At 46.9% G+C, this 25015-nt stretch overlaps 1 protein-coding gene across 6 annotated transcripts in view; it reads left to right on the forward strand.

The window, feature by feature from the left end:
• The window catches only part of ARHGAP6 (Rho GTPase activating protein 6), a 490820-nt gene that overhangs the window by 448808 nt on the left and 16997 nt on the right, over nt 1–25015 (forward strand). For all 6 annotated transcript variants that reach the window (XM_059386131.1, XM_059386129.1, XM_059386130.1 and 3 more), the window contains exons 6-10: nt 641–696; nt 3273–3423; nt 4463–4611; nt 10904–11083; nt 23945–24042. In XM_059386131.1, the coding sequence (XP_059242114.1) occupies nt 641–696; nt 3273–3423; nt 4463–4611; nt 10904–11083; nt 23945–24042 (634 nt within the window). The remainder of the gene's footprint in view (nt 1–640; nt 697–3272; nt 3424–4462; nt 4612–10903; nt 11084–23944; nt 24043–25015) is intronic.

The following is a 25015-nucleotide window of genomic DNA, read 5'->3' on the forward strand; positions in this document are numbered from 1 at the left end:
GAAGGAAAGAAGTACATCATACTTCTTAGGAAGTGTTCTGCTGCCCCCTCCCCCTGCCCCAGAATCAAACCTGAATCAGAGAAAACTCTGGCTCAACTATGTAAAAAGCAAAAATACACACACACAGACATACATGGAGAAAAGACTGGATAGAAATAAAAGAGAATATTAAGAGTGGTTATTTCTGCATCAGGTATTTTTAAAAACATAATCTTTTACATTTTTCTGCATTTTATAGATTTTAATATGTACTTGTTTTAATTCTAACCAGTGAAACAATAAATGTCTATTTTTAACATTGATAAAGAACTAAGACTTCATATAAAATGCGTGTTTAAGTAATGATGAATCTGAATGATGAAGAAAATTGTATTTTTCATATAGGGATGATATGGAAATACATAGTATCACAGGGAAAGTTTTTCATCAAAAACATTTAACATGATGGGTCCCTGGTGTTTAGAGGGCTACGCTTCGGGTACCTGCAGAGGCTACTGGGGAGTAACTAAGCAAGCATTCGTGCACGCCATCGTGACGTTGCTGTTCCGTGTGTTGCTGGCATTCTATTCTATGTCCACAGTGCTTTCCTCCAATTTCAAGCCACAAAACGGGACTGTTGACTTTGTTTTCTTCTTTGCAGGCCTCCAGACGGTGGGGATATTCCGAGTTGGAAGCTCAAAAAAGAGAGTGAGACAGGTAAGTGAAAAGCGAAGACTGTCTTGTACGTTTCTTGACTTTCAATTGAATTACCTTGCACGAAGCTCCAGCTTCTGCAAATGCATCTCAGAGCCGCATTTCTGAATCCTCCCACCAATTACAGGATAATCGACTCCCAAGAGGTAAAAGGCAACGCCTCAGAAGCTCAGCAAGGTTGTGATGGAGTTAGGATCAGACCTTTGAAATCAAAACGTTTGGATGTGTTCATGGTGTGTCCGGCCAAACAAAGATTATTTATAAACATCTTATTGAAACTGTAAAAGCAGGAGATTCAGAGAGCACCTAATTTGGAAAGGATAATAAACAGACGACAATTGTCTGGCACTTGTTTTTACTAAAACGTAATGAAATGATGCCCTTGACATTGCCTTCATATAAGATGCTGTATTTATAGTTTTACTTTCTCAAAAAGAAATCATTCTTCTTTCATTTCCGTGGAACCACTGGTTCCTCCCACCCCCAACTCACTGTACACGCGGGGACCGTGCCCCTTGCTCCTTCAGCATCGTACAACATTCCCGCGACAGAAGTTTGATGCTAGACCTTCAGGAATAGGTTCCTGTGAGCGGGCAGGTAATTGTACTCATGAGGGCTTCACAAGAGGCAAACCGCCCTTTGAAAAAAGAATTCATTTGTTGGCTAAAAGAAAATTAAAACGTGACGTTTCCTCCATTGGTCCCAACAGACCAGTAAGCAGTAAGGAACACAGCAACTCAAAAGCGAAGCCAAATGAAAGTAATTTTTAGCTGATAAAGCTGAAGGAATAATTGTTCATAGTGTTGAAACTAACTGAAATCAACACCCCCTGATACTTCTTTTTTATCAAGAGAAAAGGGGCTTCCAAAAAGGAGTCCTTTTTCTGTTTATTTGGTGGGTGCCTTTATTTGTAATAGCCGCACAAGGGACTACAGAACATGCAACACTTTGCCACAGAGCTTGCAGGAAGGAAGGCAGAATGATAACATTCTGGGGCCTTCTCGCCTGGGCAGAGCAGCAGAATATTTTCAAAACATTATCTTACTGACTCCAGCCACCGGCTGTGAGAGGGGCCCCTTCGCCCACTTCTTTCGAGGCTTAGAAAAATTAAGAAACTTGATTCAAGATCACACAGTTTGCCCCAGGTTCCGTTCAAGCTCAGGGTTAAACTCAAGATCCCACAATTTAGATGAAGCCTCTTCCCATGGTTCATTCTTTCTGCATGTGCGTGTGCCAGGGAGAGAACCTGGCGGGTTTGAGGGATCACAGGAAGGAGTGGTGCCAAGGGGGAGACTCCCGTTCTGGCTGCCTGCTGCACACTGCTGTTGAGTTGCCGGGCATCAGTGGGCAGCTCGGGACGGGAATGGCATTCTCACCAGGCGGAGAGGCGGCTAGTCTCAGAAGTTATTCCTCACTTACATCGGGACCCACCAAAGGGAAAACCTTTGCATAGAGATTTATTTAAGGATTATCCAATCAGAATATAATTTGTGGTTATGGAGACTTCGATTCCCAGGGTGACATATCCCCTAACCCACCATTTTACTCTTGAACATCACTTCTTAGAACCCTACACTTCTTAAGTCAGAACAGTTGTTCCGAATAACAATATTAACAGCAAATTAATCATCTGTGGGATTACCAGTTGCTCATCAGTCTCTCCAGCAGCCTGAGAGCTGGGGAGGGGATAGGGACATTGCCTCTTTGTTCCCTAGCATACTTGGAGAGCCTAGACCTCTGCCCGGTGCACAGGAAATCCAGTGAATGAATGAATGAGTAAGTGAACCAGTGAACTCTTAGAGAAGCGTATTGCATAGAGGAGATTGAGGAACTCCCGGACTTGTTTCTACAGAAGAAAACAATACATAGGAGAAGTTGAGCTGCCGGCCATAGAAGTTGGCTGCAGAGTTATGACTCCCTTCCTCTTGCTATTGTGCTTTCATGTTGTCATAAACGCTAATGAACCCAGGATAACGAATAAGGCAGGGACTCCCTTTGGGAATTGTTAATAAGGCTCCTTTGACTAATCTAAGGCAGCTTTTATTTAGTAATTGTCATCTTTTGAGGCTTAGTCACAAATGGCTTATCAGGGTTTTTAGTTTCATCATGCGCAGCAAAAAATCTTGCTTTCTTGTTGAGTATTTCTGTAAAATGTCAAAATTCCAACCTGGTAGGATCGCTGACATGCAGAACTGCTGTGTGATAGATGAATTCCTCCCTCCCACATTCACCCTTGACCTAACCCCCTCAGCTCTTTCCTCCCAACCTTCTGGATGTCATTCTCCAGCCCTTCTGCTTGCATCATTAACAGTAAACCTACAGATACATTCATTTAATAATGCATTTATTTAATAATGCATAATGATGCATATATATATGCGTGTGAAAATACATTCATGGTTAGACTCTGTAGATCAAGGCAACGCGCTATTTTCTTCTCCTTTCTGGTGTCTGTGTGAACTTAAGACCAGATACTGCATGTCCCCGCACTTCGTTTGCTGGGCTCTGAACACTGAGATAGGTGTCGTGGGATATATGTGATATATGGTGAGATATGTCGTGAACCATTATTTTTCCAGTTACGTGAGGAATTCGACCGTGGGGTTGATGTCTCTCTGGAGGAAGAGCACAGCGTTCACGATGTGGCTGCCTTGCTGAAGGAGTTCCTGAGGGACATGCCGGACCCCCTTCTCACCAGGGAGCTGTACACAGCCTTCATCAATACTCTCTGTGCGTAACGCGGCCATTTGCAGGAACATGTCTAGGGATTTACTGGGATGACCGACTCACTCATTGGACCTTGTACATGTGTTTCCCAATGACTTTTTTTGCTTCTTATTTATTGGTCTCTAATGAGTGGCCTATTTGGGGAATTTTCTGAGATTTACCCTGGGGAGCATTAGCAAGAAGAAAGTTACCATAAAACAAAGAGGAATTTGGGATGCTTTCAGATGACCCCAGCCCAGTAGAAAGTGCTATAAACTGATGCTTTGCAGGAACAGCAAGAGCTCACAGTGAGTCTGTGCCTTAAAAGTGAGTTTGCGTTTCTGGTATGAGGACGGAGGGAGCCATAGAAACCCAGAGTGAGGAAAGGGAGCAGGCAGCATTCCAGGGGAAAGCAGAGTGGCATAGCCCAGGGGCAGGGCTTTCAGTATGGCTGCTTGAGGGCTATCGACCCAGATCGCATGGAGGAGCAAAGGAGGAGGGGCGGGGAGAAACAGGCCAGAACTGGGACAGCCTCCGTATTTTTCTTCCTCCGATGCCACAATTAAAACAGGATCACGGAAGAGCGTGAAGACTGCCATTGTGCCCTGGCTTTGGCTACTGCCAACAAAAAGTCAATTCCTTGTGGATTCCTCAACAGAAAAGGGCCTCAGATCTGCTATAAACTCAGCTTTTAGAATGTTCACCAACTCCCAGGCACTGTTAGCAAATATTTCCTGAAAATGGAAGATCGCAGTCTACACAGTAAATGATGAGGACGGCAGGGAAGGGAGAGAGAGGACAGGAGGGGACTTGAAGCTACCGTTCTTCCCCGGGGTGGTAATGCTCGCTGCGCCTGGTGCATCCCCCAGGGCTCCCTGATCTTTACGGCCTTCATAGGACCTGGTGCTAAATGGCGAGGCCAGCGGGAGGATGGGTGCGGTGGAACGTGACTGGCCTGGCTCATCCCTTTCCGAAAGGGGTTGAGAGGGGCCTCTTCTCGGGACCTGAAGAGTGGGAATTCCCCCTTTAACTTACTCAGAATGCCTCCCTTTGCCTTGCTTAGTGTTGGAGCCCGAGGAACAGCTGGGCACCTTGCAGCTCCTCGTCTATCTTCTACCTCCCTGCAACTGTGACACCCTGCACCGCCTCCTCCAGTTCCTCTCCATGGTGGCCAGGCATGCCAATGACAACGTCAGCAAAGATGGGCAAGAGGTAGGACGCGCCCCCAGCGGCCCTCAATGCTGTGACTCTTCCCTTTTCCAGTTGCAGAAGAGTGGGCCATCAATTTGATGATCTGCTTCCCCTGGAGGAAATGGCACCTGCCCTTTCCTGACCCTGCTGTTGATGTAGAAGGAGAACCAGTGCAGGCCTTTTTCAGGAGGGACGGTTCCTAGGATCACATAGGCCACTGACGTCCTGTGTTTCCAGAATGCTTCTAAACGAGGCTGCCATTTTCCCTGATGATGCTTTATGCAAGACCTTGAATTTCCATTTGTGTGAAGAAGACAAGCGATGGGCTATGGAGGTGTTTACAGCTGTGAAAAAATGGAGTAACGGGGGCAGGGGGAGATTGCTGTCATTGTCATTAATTTGATCTGCTTCCTTAACTTGGGCCCCCACTATGTTGTCACCTTGTGATTCTTCCAGATTGTCCCTCAAGCTCCCATCTGCCCTATGGCTAAAGGTGTGCTATCCTCCTTTTAAGAGGTTCTTTCTCTCCTTAAACCCTTCCCCTCAAATCGACTGGCTTAAAGCCATGGAGAGTCAGTCCTGCTTCCAAACCTGGTGGAGAAGGAAGTAGAAGGATCTAGAAGGCCTGATCTACCATCGCCATGCATCTCGATGCCACAGCATGTCAGCCTCTGAACAGATTCTGCACAGTCCTGTGGGCCCTCCTGGGATATTCTTGTTGAACCTAGTCCCCACTAGGGCCCTAGGGTGGCTCCACCCCCTGCGCATCTGAGGTCCTGGGGTCCGGTTCTCTTTGGTTCATATGCAGCCATATGCTTCAAGGTGGTTTTGGTTTCACCCTCGGACAAAGGAGATGCTGACTTCAATTTTAGGTGACCAGTTAACAAGCAGCCTATTCAGTCTTCACCGTAACAAGAGATCTGTTTCCCTTTTTGGTACCATCCAGTCATACTTCTCCTTGACCTTGGACTGCCCCGGTGATCTCAGACCCTTTCCTATGCTAGTAACACTCATTACAAATCAAACACGAAGATGCCAAAGGCCTTATTCCACCACGGAACCTTTTCTTTTCAATCATTGTTAAGCAGAACTCAGCCCTATGGTGGATTTGGTTCTATATTTATCACGTTTCTTTCCTAAAAATCCTGGTCCTATTTTTTTTTCCACTTTAATCCAGAAAAGGCAGTTCTGCATTTCTTGAGGTCATCCTCGCCGTTGGTGCAAGAATGGAACTTTCCTGACTTAGCCATGTCTCTCTATCGTAGTTATAATTAGTGAACCCTCTGCTGGCTTCAGGCTTCGTAATATGGTACCGGCACCTCATTTTAGCAGACACAGCTCTCCCTGGGATATACTGTAATTCTCATAATTGTTAAGTGGTAGTTGGACTCCCCGCCTGGGTGTCATCCCTTATCAGCTGCGGATGCAACGCAAGCGGTGAAATCACCTGCCAAATCACTGGGTGGAGGCAGGGCCCTGTCTGCGTTCCTAGGCGCGCCAACCCCTTCTCTGATGCTCCTGCAGTAGCGTGGGAGCCGACAGTCGGGTCTTAGGTGACGAAGAAGAAGGCATCGATGAAAGCAGGAAGTCCGATCAAAGCAACTCTTGCTTTTTTAGAATCCTTTGCAGACACTCTCTCAGTCCAAATGCTGAACGAAACCCCATCACCTAGGCCCAAAGGAAGAAGAGATTCCGGGCTGGGGACCGACAACCCTTGGCCTGTTGGCACTGTAGCTGTCATCGCCCTCTCTCCGACCTCATGCCAGCTGCGTGCCCGAGGCTTTATCACGATACAGTCAGTCCTCCACTGCACAAGGCCGCGGTCACTGCCTCCGCATTTCAGAGGTGGAAAGCGAGGCCTAGGGGGTTAAGTAACTCCACCAGGATCCCATAGGGGCACAACTCTGCGGGAGGCACCCTGGACCCCATAGACACAATAGATTTGCAGAGCAAGCATGACAGGACCCTCAAAGATGGCAGGAGAGGGAGGGCCCGTCATTTTCATTCCCACGACCTTCTCGTATGGGATAGTGGTCGGAGCCATCCAGTGACCAGTAAAGTCGCAGCTGTGGCTCAAACCCAAACTGGTCTAGCTTACTAAGAAGACAGGAATCTAGACTAGGAATTGGGGGAAAAACCCCCCTGGGTCTAGCTGGGGGTTTTCTACCCTCCATATGATTGATATTTGGGACCAAGTACTTGTAGGGCTGTCCTGTGCATTCTGGGATATTTTAGCAGCGTCCTGGGCCTTTATCCTAAATGCTTGATGTCGGTAGCGGCTCCCTACCGTGCCCCCGTTGTGACAACCAAAAGCATCTCTAAATGCCGAGTACCCTGTGAGGGGTGGGGAGGGGGCAGAGTCACCCCTGGTTGAGAGCTCTGGGTAGCTTTATCACTAACTGACCAGGTGTTCTTGGAGAAATCTATTAACCTCCCTAAACCTGAGTTTCCTTACCTGAAGTTTGGGGATACAGAGTCTCCACCCGGCACGGCACAGTTGGGAAGACTGCGTTACTCTAATGTGATGGTGTCCCGGGAACAGCAAAGCTGAACCTTGAGTCAAAATGAAGCACTAGCAACCAAATGTTCAAGCAGCTGGGGAAAGAGGAGGAGCGGTTTGCTTCTGTGGAATGGTGAGATGTCCCAGGCGAACAGGCAGCCCACGCGGCCATCTCGGTTGGAGTAGAGGCTCTGGAGTGGGAAGGTCCCGAGGACATATGAGAGGAATCGGGCTGTGTTCACAGACTACCGGATGCCTTTGTAAGGGCGTAGGTGCCGCATTCCTTTAAGCCCTGCACGTTGGGAAGGATTCTGCTAAGGCTGTATGACCCATGCTGTAGCTTGGTAGAGGTGGGGAGAGAGAGTGTTGGGAAGCCTCTGTGTGACTGGCGATGTGGAAAACAGCAGTTCGCGTTGTCAGTGTCTCCATGGAACAGTGGCCTTGGTGTTCGAATCACGGACATCCTGGGCCCCGATCTGAGTGTTGTTCCAAAATTGTCCAGTTGCTGCTCCTGGGATGCTGCGGCCCCTAGGAGGTGGAGGAGGTGAGGACACGAGGCAAGTGTGGAATTAGGGGAGGCAGTGCACAGTCAGCCCAGAGTCTCGGGAGAAAGGCGGTGAACACGGTCCAGGAAAGTTAGGAGTGGCTTCCTGGAGGAGACGTCTCAAGGGGCTCGAGTGAACGGACCACGTAAGCCCTGCGTGGGGATGGGGGTGAGCCGGAAGCCCCTCTGGTCGGGGCTCAGAGTGGAGGGGGAGGACTGGCGGTTGTTTGTGAATATTTTGTTGGTGGTGGCTTGGCACAAGCACGTGGAGGCCACGGGATGGGCGCACTGCGGCGAGGTGGGGCTCCAGCCGTCAAATATGGTCCAGAAACAGAGCCGCCTTCAGCTTTTCCTCTCGCCCGTTCGGTTCTCGGTCTTAGACAGGTTCTGTCTCTGCTGGGTAGTGATTGTGGCTTGCAACGTGGAGAGCTGCGGTCAGAGAGCATCGAGGAGCTTGGAGGCTCCCATACGCCACCAGCGCCGCGCTGCCCAACCTGGTTTCTATGACCTAGAGGAAGAGGGAAGAGAAGGGAGTTGGGCCGGGGCATGGTCTCCGCTTCCTCCTCTGTGAGATGAGCAGAATATTTCCTTTCCAATCGGCACTTACAGTGTCCTGCATCATTAACTAATAGGATCTTAAGGATTTTGACAAGAAGGGCGTGAGAACATTTGTTGGCTGGGAAATTGGGGGGGAAATGATAATGACATTTCACTATCTATGCTCACTTTGTCTGATTCCGTTTTATTTGCTTTGCTCCTTGGGGAAAAGAGAAATTCCCAAAGGGAATAACGGTTTCCTTTCTTTAAGAAAGAATACTGCAGGAACATCACTGAAACCTCTTGAGCCTGGAAAAAAAAAAAAAAAAAAAAAAAAAAAAAAAAAAAACCCTAGTGGATTTTCAGGTTGTCTGAGATTGCTCTGGTACTGCAGAAAGTGTGGTGTGGATATGCTCGTTTTTGGTGGGAGAGTCCATAGCCGGCCTTCAGTTCTTCACAAAGTCTGCGAGGCAGAAAAGACCTTAAGAGCCACCGGCATAAAACCAGGATGACTGATCTCTGAGGAGGTGTAGACCTTCAGGAAGTGGGAGGTTGGCTTTGGAACTGGAGCAGGACCAGTGTCTCGCCCTCCCCACCCCAATCCCAGCCCTTGCTTTAAAGTTTAGTTTTCCCATTGCCCCATGCGGTGACCAGGGGGGGGGGCCGGCTCGGGGGGGGGAGTGGGGCCGGCTCCCCCACACACCCCCCCCCCCCCCCCCCGTCCCGGGCTCCGGGCATCACTTCCCTGGGTGTAAAGAAAAGGACAACAGTCCAGCTGCTTCCCCAGCTTATAGCACAAAAGAACTGAAACAGCCTATGGAAAGTTCCTAGTCCGGTGACCGTGCACGCCAGACTGATCATCAAGGCGAGCGATTCCTGTTAGGTTTAGAAAGGCTCTGGGATGCTTATTTAGTGAAGATAAAATCGGTGGTTTAATTGGCTGGCTCATAATTAGCTCATGAGCTGCCCCCAAGGGCACGTGTTGTAACCTAGACCCCCGTAGAGGTAGAAGCTGGACCACGGGCTGCAAGGCTGGAGGCTGTCTTCGAGCGAGTCCCCTTTCCAGTCTCACGCACAGTAAAACAAAAACAAATCACAACCCAGCAAAGAAAGCATTAACAAGCCACAGCAGCATGGTCTCCAGCTGCAATCTCCCTGCCATTCTACGGACGGATGGATTGGATTGCGTTCCCAGAATAGCAACAGGGGAAGGAGGGAACGGAAACAGAGTTTTAGACTGTCCTTGTGCTAAACATTCTTTTAAAGGAAAACAAAATCTCCTATTTGTTAATGTTGAAAAAAAAAAAAATAGGAAAACCCTGATACGACTTTAAGGGGGTAGAGGGAAGCGCTCCAAAAGCCTAAGTTCCAAAGGGATGAATTTGAACATGACACATAGTTGATTTTATCCTCAGCCGTAAATTTCCAGGAAGAGAAAGGAAAAAGCAAATGAAAAAATGGCAACTTTTATATCCATGAAGTAAAATGCAGAAGAAAAATAATCAAACAGTCCTACGGATAAAGAGTATTTCCGTGAAAATGCCCAGTGTTTACATGTGAAAGCATTTCACTTGGCAGGAGGCCTGAAAAACAGGCTCACCTTCTAAAAATAGCACCTGCCATGTGCCATGCCAGGATCGCAGGCCTGGACTGCCACCAGCTCCAGCTCAGGGCTCCCCAGGACAAGGGTGGGACCAGGAGTCTTTCTTGTGGCTGTGAATCAGGACTCTTGAATTCCATGCTGGGCACCCAGGTGCCTCTCAAAGGCTCCGCACGTCTTCCCAGACCAAGGAGCCCCACCGAACAGCCACAGTCCCCACACGTATCCCTGTGTTCCTAGATTTGCAACTAATACCGACAAGAGAAAGAAAAAGTTGCCTGGCCTAGTGGTTCTCAACCAGGGGCAGTTTTGCCCACAGGGGACACGTTGCCATGGCCCTTGCCCGCCTTTCCCGCAGAACCCCCCCCATGATGCTGTTGCCGGGGGGGGGGGGGTGGGGGTTGGGGGTACCTGGATGTAGTTTACGTGTTCCTGTTGTTGCATACGGTGTTCCTCCTACTGTGAAATCGTCGCTTGCCTCAGCTCCTCTGCTTTTTGGCCTAACCAACTCCATTCCTCTTTCATGGTTTTGTGCAAATATCACCACGTCTTTGAAGTGTCCCTGGGGCCGCCAGAGTTGATAGCTTCATGCTTTGTACCCAATCCCTGTAACTGATATGTTTACTTCCCCTCTAGAAAGTGACCTCTATAAAATAAGGACTGTACTGTGGTCATTGTTGGGAAAATTTTAAATAATTCAAATCCATGAAAATGGTGTAGCCTGTGGTAGGCCCTGAGTGGGTGATTTCATAGAGGGGTGATGGGCTGATAGATGCCAGGACAGGCGGAAGGCTGGCTGGCTCGGATGGAGGGACGAGTGGTTGGTTGGATGGATGGGTGCGTGGATGCAGACACGGAAGACATTTTATAAATACCAGTTTCACAACGGATAACTTAGAGATGTGAAATTATACTTAATATGCTATCGAAATGACCACTAAGCTATGAGAGTCAATCCAAGATATGAAACAAAAGGGAAGTGACGGTGCTCCTCATGGATTCTGCCAAAGGTGATATAGTCCTTGCAGGGGAGGGAAAAAAAGGAAAGGAAAAAGGTCCCTTTGATGACCAACCCACCCAGCAGTTTGAAAAGCAAAAATAACACCAATCCTTGTGTCGTCCACTCTTACAGGTCACTGGGAACAAAATGACCTCTCTGAACTTGGCCACCATATTTGGACCCAACCTGCTGCACAAGCAGAAATCATCGGACAAAGAATTCTCTGTCCAGAGCTCAGCCCGGGCTGAGGAGAGCACAGCCATCATCGCTGTGGTGCAGAAAATGATTGAAAATTACGAAGCCCTGTTCATGGTAAGTGGCTCTCCTTAGGCAGGACACCTCGGTAAGCTGCCTCGTGGGGCTGCTGGGCTGCAGACCCAAACTCACGCACACCATCTCTGGTCTACAGGGCCAGTCGTTGCCCGAATTCACTGGAAGCCAGGCAGTTTCAATGGAACTAGAAAGGTACAGAGCTGTGGTGTCACTGGAAGTTGGTGATCCCACGTTTAAACAAACATACCCAAGTTATAAATGCATTTTGTTGTCCCCTAGACCATGGCCACATTTTGGAGTGATTTAATTATCCAGGAAGAGAGGTCCCTGCTCAAAATATTGATAACATCCTTCTTTTGGGAGTTATCTGTGACCCTCCCGAATTCACGTAATCCATAACGACCCCCCGTCGACGGCATCTCCTCCAAGGTCAACGTTGACATCTTACCTCCTCCATGAAGCTTCACCTCTCTCTCCCATGTCCTTCTCATGTCACTTCTTTGTCCCTTAAAACCCATCACTCTTCTTATTTATATTTATCTTACTCAACATTGTGTTACAGTCGTTTATGACTAGTTCCCTGAGTGGTTTCTAAATGCATCTGAAACATGGGCTGTGCTCTTGTTATCTTCTCTCTGTATCCTCTGTACACTCTTGGAAGGCCCTCCATCTGGCAGGCACTCAATAAATAGTTTTTGTATTTGTATTGAATTACCAGTTCCTGTTTTCCTTCAAAAAACTGCACTGCTTGCTCCAACTTCCCTTGAAACATTAGAACAGATGCCAAGCCTCTTCTATTTCTGTTCGCCACTCATATCGCATGTCAGAATTTACAGGAACTTTCTCCATGTGTCCTCTCCCATTTCTCCTGTCAATTTGCAAACGCTGACCATAAATCTTCCGCCAGAGCCTCGTGTGGCCGCTTCAGCCGAGCGTGTCAGTTCCCTCTTTTGCAACCCCTTAGTATTGTGTCTGCATTGATCAAATGCACTGCGTGAGATTTACTTCCACGCCTATGGTATTTTTATCAGTTTGAGAGCCGGTGCTTTACACTCTGCCCTCTGCGTCTTACCTGTGTGATCATGACCAAGGACTTCAGTGCTCAGCAAACATCGATTTTGGCTTTTGTGAAATGGAAAGGTTAAAAGTACACCCTATTTCCCAGGGTGCTTCCCAGAATCATTTGATACGTGAAAGCTTTCTGCAGGCTCTAAGAGTCTATGTTAATGTTTATTAAGAATCTCGTTGGTTGGGCAACATGAGCTGGTCCAAATCTCAGGACTTCAGCACAAACAGACGTCAAGATCTTGTTGATGTGAAATGTAATCAGACGCGTGTCAGACAACTTTGCAGCTAATGATTTAGGGTCTTGAACTCCTGGCATCTTGAGATGCTGTGATCCCCTAGGATGTTACGGGCCGTACCTAGAAGGGCATCCATCACGTCCACTCAAATCCCATTACACAGGCCATGCTTAACGACAAGGGAAGCTGGGAAAACGGATTCCTGCCGGATGCCCAGGAAGAAGAGAAAATGGATTTACACACAGTGGGAAAGTTCACTGAGGTAGAATGGTGTCTTGCTCCCCTCTGAGTCTCTGAAGCGCTGTTCTGTTTGCAAACAATGAACTCTCAAAAAATATGGAATTAGTCATTGCCTGTGTGTAAGTTTCACACTTCAGCCAAAACCCTCATAATTAACTATGTATTAAGATGAATCAAATAACTGAACTTTTCACCATTTTCTTCAAGTTTTAAATCTCATGTCATCTTGCCAAGTAGCATTGGCATGACTTCATGCTCTCTGGATTTTTTTTTTTTTAACAAAATAATACCTCTCACCAATCTGAATTCTGTTCTGTAAATTCCATATTCTAAGAAAAGTTCTTTAGATGAGACCACAAATCATCAGGCATTTCTTTTCCATGCGGATACCAACACAACCTTTCCTGGCCGCCGTTTCTTGCTGCCCGGACTATGGAAAACAGCAGAAGAACATCAGTCCATCGGTTCCACCTTTTCCAGCATTTTCCTCGCTTGCTCTTCTTGGGAGATGTTGATGCCCGGGGTCTCTGGGCTAGTAGCTTACATTTGTGCTCCACAACCCAACTGTGGTCTTTACTTCTCAGGGAGGCCTTTCCTGGCCACCTGGTCTAAAATACAGCCCCGCCGCCACCTCCATGTGCACACCCCCTCACTTCCTAGTCCCTCTCCCTGCTTTTTCCCCATGGCACTCATCACTACGAATACAGGATTTTACGAAGTTCTCTCGTTTGTTGTGTATTTCCCCACTGGAATGCGAGCTCTGTGGCAGGATGAATTTGTGCCCGTTTCCACCTACTTTCTTCACTGCATCCCCCCTGTGCCTGGCACACGGTAGAAACACAAAAGCTATTGGTTGAATTAATGAATGAATTGGTGGTAGTTCTGGAACATACGATTTCCGTATTGTTAATTTTTACTCTGTATACATATGAAAAAGTTTAGACATGGAGGAATTAAGGATGCCTTTCTGGAGTAAGTTAAAACTAATACAAGCATTCTGGATTCCCTGGACATATAATGGGAATTACATATGGAGGGGACAAAGGGGAGGAGAGGTGAGATGAAGATCCCAAGCCAAGGTCAGTAAAAAGCAAACCGGCTCTGGAATCAGGAAGCTTTGCTCTAGTCCTTTCTTTGCTCCACATCAACTTTCTGAGATGCCTGCTTCTTTAGGTATCAGAGGGCAAGGTTAGAACAAATGAAAACCAAGTTCCCTTCTAGTTCTAAAATCTACACGGTCCTGTGCCCTCGCCCTGATTTTACCTCTTTTATTTCTAGAAAGCACAAAAGAAAATGAACCTTATCACACTGGTGGGTTCTCTTGGCATATTTGGCATCTCAGAATCTAGTTGGTTATCCTCAAGCTGCTGGCTGATTGGCAAAGCCGGTCTGTGTGGGTGGACAGAAATTCAGTGGTGTATGTCGCTGTTTCATTTTGTTTCTTAAAGAAGCTTTCAGAGTGAGCACAATAATCCCAAGCAAGGATGGCCGAAGCCCAGCGGTGAAAGGTTGTTAGCCATCATGCCATTTCTTGGATTTGCGGGGAGGCAGGGTTGATGAGCTCCGAAAGGGAGACCTTGCTCCCCACTGGCATTAGAAAGGCAGACTTGTCAGGAAAGTTGAATGGATGGAGGCAGAATGGATGGAGTGGTCATGCAAATCCCCAGAGGCCTGGCGACCACTCAGACATTTGTTCTGAGTATTAATAATGTCCTCCATGTCCTAGTGTAGAGACTGCCTCTCCCATGCAAGAGAGGCATCTGACTTAGTGAGAGAGGCCCGATAAGAGCCTGACTTTGTCCCATCATCAGGAGAGGGGCCTACATTCAGAGGCTGGCGCAGGCTTTGAGAGGCTGGCTAGGATAGGCTTTCACACTGGTTGTTTGCTTTTCAGCCACTGGGTTGGAAATCCTAGAGCTGGAGACAGGTCCTGATAACAGCCCTTGTGATTCCTCTGTGGAAAACTGAGGCAGCAGATTATAAGAGTCACTCTCAAGCTTGAGCTTGCAGCAGAGGAGCAAGGAAACCACATCTTGGGAAACCCCCAAAGTGCAGGAAAGACCATGAGCTCTGGAACACACTTGCAGAGTTCACATCCTAGTTCAGCCATGTATTTGCTATGTGACCTTGGGCCCATACTCAGCTTCCATGAGCCTTGAGTTTCCTGTTGTACCAAAATGAGATGAAGTTATCTCCTCTTTAGGATTATTTCGAGAATAAGAAGTAACATTTTAAGGTCCTTGGGACAAGAACTGACATATACTAAGCACACAGAAAAGATCGCTGGTGTTACTGCGTGAAATTGATAAGAAGCTCCCCTCTCACGCACTCCCAAACACGTCGGCTGTGCGGGGACGCCCCCCCCCCCCCCCCGCGCGCTCTGTCCCAGCGCCTCACGCCTCCCTCCTTCCCCACTGTTTGGTTTGCTCTCACCCTTCAGCTCACTGTGTAATAAATATATTTCCTTAGGATGCAGATTGAAACCTAATAGAATGTAAACTTGAGGACAGGGAATTTCACCTGGTTTATACAGTTCGCCGATGTCCCATAGAGCAAACGGGTGCCCAGTAATGATGTGTTGAAATGCATTCCTGTTTGTTTGTGCTTGGTTCCGCGCCCATGCCCCTTACTCCCTCACCTCTAAATCCTGCCCCTGCATTTCTGCTATCAACAGTTTCAAAACCAGATAACATAAAATGATATGCGCGGGGAACGATGGAAATAAAAGAGAAGGCTCCTGCCTATCTAGAAACCCTCCCCGGTATCACTGTAAGGTAGAAAACATTCCCCGACGAAACCGTTAGCGGGCGCGTTGTCCCGCAAGCTGTTGCTTCCGTAACTGCTGTTGGCCATCCCAGAGAAAGCTCATCGTTACTCCTGGAATTAATAAGAGCTTCAGAGCAGAGTGGGGAAAACGGTCAGCTCGTTCTGAGGGCCGATTCTAAATGATCCCTACCAGGGTTCCTTTTTTGGAGGGAGGGAAAGAGGAGAAGGCGCTACCCTTCCAGGCTGATGAACAGCCCGGGGTGTACTGGAGACGTGGGAACGCCGGCGAGCTCCCAGCCCGCCCGGTCGTTAGCCCGAGCTGGGGACCAGCACCGCGCACATGGGAATTTTCATGAGAACCACTGGGAGCAGGGGTCAGAGGCCGACGTGAGGATTCCAAGCTCAGAAGCCAAGCTTTGCTCCATGTTCCCTTCATTCTCTGACACAAACTGCAGGTTCTTAAAACAGCTTTTGCATGCCAAATCAAAGGAAGTCAAGCTATGATCCAGGTCCTGGCACAAGGAAGCAGCCGCTACCAACATAGCCAGATCATTATATATCATGTCCATTTCCTTTGTTTATATAATCGCTGTTTTTTAAAAGGACCACTGTTGATGGACCAGGGGTCGGGCCGGTCGTGATGAACACCACCAGCTCATCTAAATGTCACCACCGCGTGATGAACACCACCAGCTCATCTAAATGTCACCACCGTGTCGTGAGAGCAAGCCAAGGTAGTTTGCCCAAGTGATGCAGCAACTGAGTGAATTATTTCTACAGCATGATGCCTCCCCACCCAGAAGACAAGGTGTTTGAATGTGGTGTCTCGACTATGGAGTCCATTTGTGGGGGAGAAAGAGACTGTGTTAGCCAGTTTGAAAATGGGGAGCAAAGACGACGTTAGCCAGCATTCATCTCTCTGGACTAACCCTAACACTGACCCGCTTGATGTTCAGGCCGGCGGGTGGCTGCGGGAGCCGCTGCGTGTTCCCGCGGAAGCCTGCTCACCTTGTCCCTGCCCGCAGCGACAGAACGCAGGTGTGCTGGTGACACAGGCAGAGAGGGGCAGAAGCAGGCGCCTGTGCAGTGCCTACCGCCTTCAGCCTGACGCGGTGGAGTGAGGACTGCTCGCTTTTTCTTCGTCTTCCTTCCTCCCGTTTTCCTCCAACCACAGCTCTGCGAGTCCTGGGCTCCTTGACTGTATCTGTTCCCTCACGTGCCCCGGTTGCCAGACACGCTGCCTGGCACGTATCAGGCCCTTGAGAAAAGTGTGTTGAATTTCATGCTTACCGACCCTCCGATACACCCAGAGCCCCTTCCCATAATGTGAAGCCATCCTCGGCAACAGTCACATGGAAGGTTCTAGGCTGGGCCTCCTCATGTTTGAGCTTATACTCCCGTGAGCAACCCAAGAAATTAGTGATTTCTGTCAACACGTGTGTTGAGTTATAGAAATGTCATCATGACTTCCGGTGCCACTTGCTTTGCCTGGAAAGTGGTAGAGTTTGCAATGCTGAAGCCTCCTTCCTGGTCCTCTGCAAGGGGATGGGTTGGTATGGAACACTTGGAGGAACTAACGTTTGTAAATGGAGAAAACTTGAGCCATTTTGCCCTCTCTCTGCATTATAGAATAAGCTACACCGTTAAGTGTTAACACCCTAGGCGACCGTTCAAGGTTTCATTTTTAATTTGATAGGGTGGATTTTTATTGTGACAGTTTTATTCCTTCGTATGTGCAGTGCTTACATTTTTTTCTCTGAAGCAGGAGCGTCCAAAGTTCTTTTGATTTTTGAAATAGCATTCTGCTTTGAAGGAACACATGAAAATCTAAGGAGTTGAGAGTCTCCAGATAAACACAGCCATAAATGGTACCCTTGGAAAATATCTAAACTTACTACATAGTTGACCAAAACCCAGTAGAGATTTTGATGTGAGTCAATAAATTGTAAGTGAAGAAGGCGCTGGGGCTAGGTTTTGTTTCTTTACTCCGATGTGCAGAATTGGTTGATTTTTTTTAAACTAGTGTGTTTTTCACAGTCCTCCTTAGTTTCTATTTTGCTATGTACAGAATCCCAGAAGAAAAAAGATAAAATGTGTTTGGTTATGGAGTCATACTTTTCGGTTTTTTCTCTTTTTTTAAGTAATCTCTATGCCCAACGTGGGGCTCAAACTCATGACCCTGAGATCAAGAATCACATGCTCCCCTGACCGAACCAGCCAAGCTCCCCTCATTTCTCATTTTTTAAAAAAGATTTTATGTATTATGTATGTATGTATTTATTTATTTGACAGAGAGAGGATGCACACGTGAGTTGTGGGGGTTGGGGCAGAGGCAGAGGGAAAGGGAGGGAGAGGTGGGGAAAAAAATCTCAAAGCAAACTCCACACGGAGCTGGGACCCCCAATGCAGGGCTTGATCTCACAACCCTGAGATCATGACCTGAGCTGAAACCAAGAGGCGGTTAACCCACCAAGCCACCCAGGTACCCCTCATTTTTCATTTTTCTATTAATGAGACAATAGTTTATGAACATGTCAGAAAATTTCTGATGATCCTCAGTTGGGAAAGGAAATTTATTTTCCAACTCTAAAAATTAATAGGAAGGAGATTTTGCTAGAGCATGACACTGGCACTGTTTATAAGCACAGAGAAGCATCTACGCAAAGTTAGCAGAACCAGTGTACATATGCCATGAAGACCAGTAATTCTGGGTTCTTCTTGATTATTATTTGCCGCCATTCTGACATTTTTTTGAGCACCCATTGGGTAGGAAAGTGCCCCTAGCTTGTGTTCTAGAAGAATACAGTTTTGACCTGTGAGAGTAAGTGAGTGAAGGGTCATTGGTGTGCAGGTAGGAGCTTCCGGAGAGAAAAGAGCAGGGAGCAAAGAGAAAGAAGAGGCATAATGGAGAAAGCATTTGACTGCTGGGAGGAGAAAACTCAACTGCTGATGGCTGCAAACAGCAGGATTATTACATCACAGAAACAGCCTAAGGGGCGGGTCTTTAGTGGCTCACCTGCACTTCAGCTTCAAGACACTCCAGTTATCTCCAGCATCTCTTGCCGCCATCGTCACATCCACTGATGAGAAGAAAGGTTTCAGAACCCCCATGAGGGGCACCCGGGCCAGGATTGGCCCTCGTGAGCTTGCCCGTGCTGCGAAAGAGGCTAGCTGACGGAGAACTACAACCTTGGGAGCCCCTATCACTTCTGGGCAGACAAGTCAGATCGCCCCTGCCCTCTGGCAATTTACCTTCCACGCATGTGATCAACGGAAGACTTGGGGTCTGGCGGAAGAGAAGGAACCAGAAGGGGGAAGCTACATGGGGTTGGTCAAGACCGTTACAGCTGAGGGGCCAAGAGATCACAAACTTCAACTCTAGAAATTCAGGCAGAGGTCAGGAGCAGAGACATATTAAGAGGATATCCCACAGCTTAGTTACCCACCCAAAGTCTTAAGCAAAGGAGAAGAGAGTGATGCTTCTCTAGGAGCGCACAGGATAAGAGGCAGAGATGGATGACTGAGTCAAGAAAAAAGTTGTGGAATAAATATTGGCCATCTCCATGTTATCTGCTTTTATTTGGTTCTTAAAAGTATTTGATTTATTAATTATTTTGTCTATTTCTAACAAAATTTCTTATTCTGAACCCCTTTGCAATTGGTAGGGTACTTTCAAAACTGTTGGTCCTTTTGATCCTCATCACGCTTAAATAAAGGTAAATGGGACAGATAGGATATGCCTGGATTTTCAGATGCAGGAACAGAATCCTAAAGAAGACTGTTGATGTATCCAAGTTTACATTAAGGAATTATAAGCAGCAAAGCTGATAAAACCTGGACCTCGGGGGCTATCGACTCTTAATCAGAAATTCTTCTGACAGCATCCTGATTCCCACAGAGGAACATATATAGGAATGATGTGTCTGGATATTTCTGACTTACCGTAAGCTCCTGTTTCCTATCAGTTCATTCCCTTGACTTGTGTTTTCTCTGTTACATACCTAACTTCACAGAAAATGAATGTTCATCCAATTGAACTGAGCCAGTAGTTTGAAATTTGTATTAAGTAATAGGAAATGAAACATGCAAATAGAGACAAAGATTGGAAGGATTGTTGGGGAGACAGCACTGAAAGCCGTTATACGAATATTACAAGTCAGTTCTAGGCATCGTTTCAAATTCTCTACTCTCATTTTCCCACTGGCCCCAATTTTCTGTACCATTCCTTAACAAACAAACAAATGTGGTTTTATCATATGAATTTTTAAAGCTGCTTTAAGTCATTTTGTAACAAGATGGGATATAAATAAACTAATTAAAAGAAATGGATTATGTACACTGGAGTCAGTCTTAGCTGATACAGAGGAAAATATTACCTACCCTTCCTGTAGTACATGGATCCACATTTTGAAGCTATAGCTTTAAACTTATTTTTAAAGAGCGTTTCCAAACCAGAATGGCATTATGGGCCTTTTTAAAAGAAACTATAGATAGATTTATAGCCCTGGCCCTTTCTATTTGCATTTGTTAGCAAGTAAAAGTCATGTATGCTACATAAAATAAACCTCAATGATTATCATTGGTTGGGAACCGAGCCGAGTTGAGAGAGTTAAAAACTCTGAATTATGGAATAATTTAACAGAACATTATGGAATGTTATGTTTTAAATAATGATACTTCCTGTAACCTATTCTAATAGTGTACCCAAGTTAATAATTTATTGTTAGACACACTGTCTACTCTCACAGAATTAATACCATGATATCCCACTCCAAAGGATACGCATGAGGGTTGTTTATTCTTCAGTGGGAATGGATTAGTGTTTGGAACAAAATTTTTTATTACGTGTCTAAGCATAGAAAATTTTAAATTAAACTAACTGGATGAAAAACAAATATTTTTCCTCATTTGCTCATGGAAGTTTCTTTTACAAAGTGTTCAGGATATACGTTTTGGCTTATATTATTTTTTGCTTTCTGTTCATTTTTCACAAATGAGTTCTCTCCTCATTTTTACCCTTCAGGCATTACTTTTTTTTTTTTTTTTTTTTTACGGATTGGTACAATAGTGTGTATCTGTTGGGTCGTGTTGCTCAAAAAAATAAAAATTATCACTCCTTTGATGTTCAATTTAGTCAATAAAGTAGAGAATCGAAACCCTTAGCCTTGACCTAAAAACCCTGCCCCTTCTCTTCTCCTTCCCATTCTCATTCCCGGGGCCGCTGGATTTGGGCACAGAGCTTTAAATGCCATCTATATGCGTCTCCCAAATTTCTCTGTCCAGCCCAATCCTCTCTCTTGAACCCCAGAGCCTTATTCCCAGTTGATTCCTACATCTCTCTTTCATTTGGATGTCCCCCAGGCTCCCCGCTCCCTTACCCTAGCGAAGCCACCCTCCCAGCTGTGACCTTCCACCTCCTCCACCTGCAGCTTCTCTGTACAGGTCAGTGTTAGGGGCAACCCCGTGCCTCCAGGTGCCTGCTGGCTCCAAACGTTGAAGCCGTCTTTCCTCTTCTCCTCCTCCCTCTCCCTCTTTCTTTCTCTCTCCAGCCAGCAGATTAGCTAACTCGATCATGTCTATCTTCACTGTCTCCAGGATGCACAGATACCTCATTGGCTCACCAGCCTGGTCCAGCCCTCTGCCATCTGTCTTCTGGACATAGCAGCAGCCCCTCTTGGCGCTCCCCGCATCACCCCTTGCTTCCCTGCGATCTGCTATCAGTGCAGCAGCCAGCGATGCCAATTCACGTTAGTCTTCAGCTCAAAACCCCCCAGTGGCTCCCCAGCCACCTAGATTGAGAGCAGATGTCCTTATCCTGACCCGTAAGACTCCACAACATCTGGCTTTGGCTACCCGACCCACTTCCTACTGCTCGCCTCCTTCCTCATTCCTTCCAGCCTCATTGGCCTCCTCTCTGCTCCTGACTCATGAGCTTGCTGATTTTTGCTTCCTTCTGCTTGGAATTATTTTCTCCAGGTCCTTCATCAACTTCAGTTCTCTGTTCAAGTGGCAGTTGCTCTGTGACCTGCCATCCTACTTAAATGGCACTTTCCTGCCCCGCCCCCTCCCCCCCAATCACAGTCCTTTGCCCCTTCTCTGTTTTGTTCATCTCCATCTCCGTGTGGTCCGCGCTATGTTTGCTTTGCTTATTTGTTTAATGCCAGTCTTCCCATAGCGATTGTCAGTTTCAAGGACACAAGGGTTCTCGTCTGTTTGGTTTATAGCTGAATCCCCACATCCAGTGCCTGGCAGTCGATAAGCAGTCACCAAATATTTATGTAATGAATGAAAGGAATGAGGTGGGAAAAGGGCAGAGTGAGAAGCTCAGTGGTTGCTGAAGTAGAGAGCAGGAGAGGGTGGCCACCAGGGGACAAGATGGCGAGTGCGGGGCTTCCACTGTAGGGATAAAAAGGTTTCTGAGAAAACGTCTTGATCAGGGCACTCGAACAACCACGGAGAGAAGAACTTAGACACTGGTGGTGAAGGAAATAGCCAGTGTCCAAGTTAGCAAGCAGTTGCATCAAAGGCCCATGAAGGATGTATCTTTCTTTTCAACCAAAATATCAAAGTAGTTTAAGGAATCCGAGGTCCACAGGCAAACACGGCCTCAGGCATAGGTTTACCTAGGACTCATGCTATCCAGAGATCCTTTCCTTTACTTGCTGTAGTTTCTTCCAGCATCAGCACAATCCTCAGGCCCCCATGTGGCTTCCGGCCCTGTGTTGTCTCTTCTCAGATGCCTCAGGGACACTCCCCCAGCTCTTCATGACCTTGAATGGAGTCCCATGCCCATGGCACAGGCAGCGCCGGGAATGTGGGAGGGGCATGATGGCAGCCTTAGACCAGCTTACACATCACCCTTGAGCTAAGGGTTGGGGAGCACTTGATTCTTCAGAGGGAACTTGGGGCAGAACTGTTACAACAAGAGGGAAATGGAAGCTGGTAATGGCCAACAGATGCCACTACAAAGGGGTAACAAGGGCTTGAACTTGGATCAGTGTGGTCGGAGTGGAAGATAGAGGAAAGGAGGAACAAGCCTCCCAGAGCTGAAGTCAAGTAGGTCTCCCGGTTCTGAACAGGGAGGGGAGAGGACACAGAGAAGCTTGAATGCAACCCAGACTTTGAGTTTATGTGAGTAGGGTTTGGCAATGTCATTAATGAAGACACAGGATTAAGTGGGAGGAGCAGATTTATGGGGGAAGGAAAGTTTTGTTGTTGCTTTCTCATCCCTGTTTTTATTAATAAAATTGTTTCCAGCTTCTCAGAGCTCAAGAAGAATTGAGTTCTGCAAGAGGCAGGAGGCAGATTCTTCTACCTGCCGCTTATTCTCTGAAGACTTGTCCCTGCATGTTTTAAGAGCCTGGTCTCCGAGCCCTTCTGTGAGAGAATCAGACACAAATGTTGTTTCCTCTCAATAATTGGAATTTCCTTTACTTGCGCTACCAGCATCTGTAGAGTAGAAAGCCTGTTGGAGCTGAATTCAGTCTTTTCTCATAGAACATTTTCACACAATATTGTGGCTCAGGATTATGAGGCCATCTTCTAATATGCTGTGGGTGAGCCTAGGGAAACGTGACACTCAGCTCCAAAACTCAAGCAAATGCCTTGTCAAATGCTGAAGCGAGAAACCTTTTTCATTGTCGTTGGAGCAGGACACATGGACAGAGTGAGGGCGAGCACCCAGTGATCAACTGACATGGGCAAATACAGTAGTCAGCAAGTTTTTTCAAACATTGACTACCGGCTACTGTTCTAAGTTTGCAATGGGTACTAAGTCATTGGATCACCACAGCGACCCCTTGTGGTGAGGCCTATAATTCTCTCCACTTTACAGATGAGGAAACTGAGACCAAAAAAGGTCACATGCCTTGCCGAAGGTCCTACAGCTAATAAATGGAATGGGGACTCAAACACAGTCCGGCTCAAGGGCCTGTTCTCTTTTTTTTCTTTTTTAAGAGACAGAGAGGGGAGTGCGTGGTGCAGAGGGGGAGGGGGAGAGAGAATCTTAAGCAGGCTCCACCCCCAATGCGGAGCCTGACATGGGCCTCGATCTCATGACCCTGAGAGCATGACCTGAGCCAAATTCAAGAGTTGAACGCTTAACCGAATGAGCCATCCAGGCACAGCCAAGGGCCTGTCCTCTTAATAAACTAATCTTATGTTCCAGAACTGCCCAAGACAGTTATAATTTATGCCTGTCGTCTTAGCTTAATTATAAATAGGAACTCTAGAAAGTGTCCCCATTTGGACAGTAAATTATGAACACTGCCCCTCGTAACCATGATATTTTGCTTATTCAAAGCCAGGAAAACCTCATCTGAGCAATAGAGGTATCAAGTGATTAGGGTACCTCTCCGGTCATAAGAGGGTGACAGTTCGGACTGAATATGACGTTTTGGTCATTATCCACTTTTTCCTGAGAATTAAAATGGTTGAATGAGTTGGTGTAAGTTTGATTTTAACTGGCAAATCACTCGGTCCTGTTACGACTTTTAAGGCTCTGTTTTATGTTACCGTAGAGTTGCCCATGACCATATTTTTCCTCTTCCCCGAATGGTTTGATTTATGCCTCAACATTTGGTCCCTCCAGGTTTCTCCAGATCTCCAGAACGAAGTCCTGATCAGCCTGTTGGAGACCGACCCCGACGTGGTGGACTATTTACTCAGAAGAAAGGCCTCCCAGTCCTCGTGAGTAGACCAGTTGCTCATCTTCTAAAGCTGCCATGGGGATTCCTCCTTTCATTTCTAAAGAATTAGGGAAGTTTACATAATTCCACACAGGGTGACTGGAAGTGGACATTTGGCAACTTTCTGGCAAATCTTGTCAGTCCACCTGCCTGGAAAATGCTTCACGTTTCCTAATCCACTTATTGAACAACAAACTGGAGGTTTGTTGTTTCATTTTTGGCTTTTTCTAGCCCCCTGAGGTCCCTTTGACTGTGTTTAAGGGGTGGGGGGGACTAAATCCCTGGCAAGAAGCACAAAGGAGTCTGATGCACACCAGTGATCCTTCTTCTAGAATCCGGATTAGCTGTACTTCCTTCCGGGTCCCTTAGGCTGCACCTGGGTGCAGCTAACTTGTGTAACTTACTAGTCCAAGTGACATATCACCAAAACCACAAGACGATCCTCTACCAAAGCTTAGGTGCCCATTTGAAATTGGAGGGGCACGCCCTCCAGACTCTTCTGCTCTTTATAATGAGCATCCTTTTGGTAAAAATGCGTGCTGGGCTCCTCACACAGCCACGTTTGCAATGAATAAAATGCAAGCCGGGCTGTAGGCTGTGCTTAGCCGCCATTTTGCCCCGAAAGGAAGACCACTAGATTTTGCTTTATCCAGACTTTAGGATTAATCTCAAACATTTGGTACACAGGCAGCGTATATGGAGGTGCTGAACACTTGGCAAAGCCAGCGACAAGGGTATTATTGTGTTATTAACTAGAAGCGATGCTGCCACTGCGACGCCCAACCTTAAATTTGGCCGAAGAGTTGTTGTCCTCTCACGAAAGCGTCGTTTATGTCGTGCTTTTAATTTGCTGAATGTCAACAACTCTAAGACACATTTTGCCCCTTATTTTATCATCTCTGAAATTGAGAATCATCTTAGTAATCAATGACATGTCCTAATATAAATCACGGCATTTTTTGGTCTTTCTTAGC

The sequence above is a fragment of the Mustela nigripes genome, chromosome X (genome assembly GCF_022355385.1).
Source record: "Mustela nigripes isolate SB6536 chromosome X, MUSNIG.SB6536, whole genome shotgun sequence".
In the NCBI taxonomy this organism is placed as follows: domain Eukaryota; kingdom Metazoa; phylum Chordata; class Mammalia; order Carnivora; family Mustelidae; genus Mustela; species Mustela nigripes.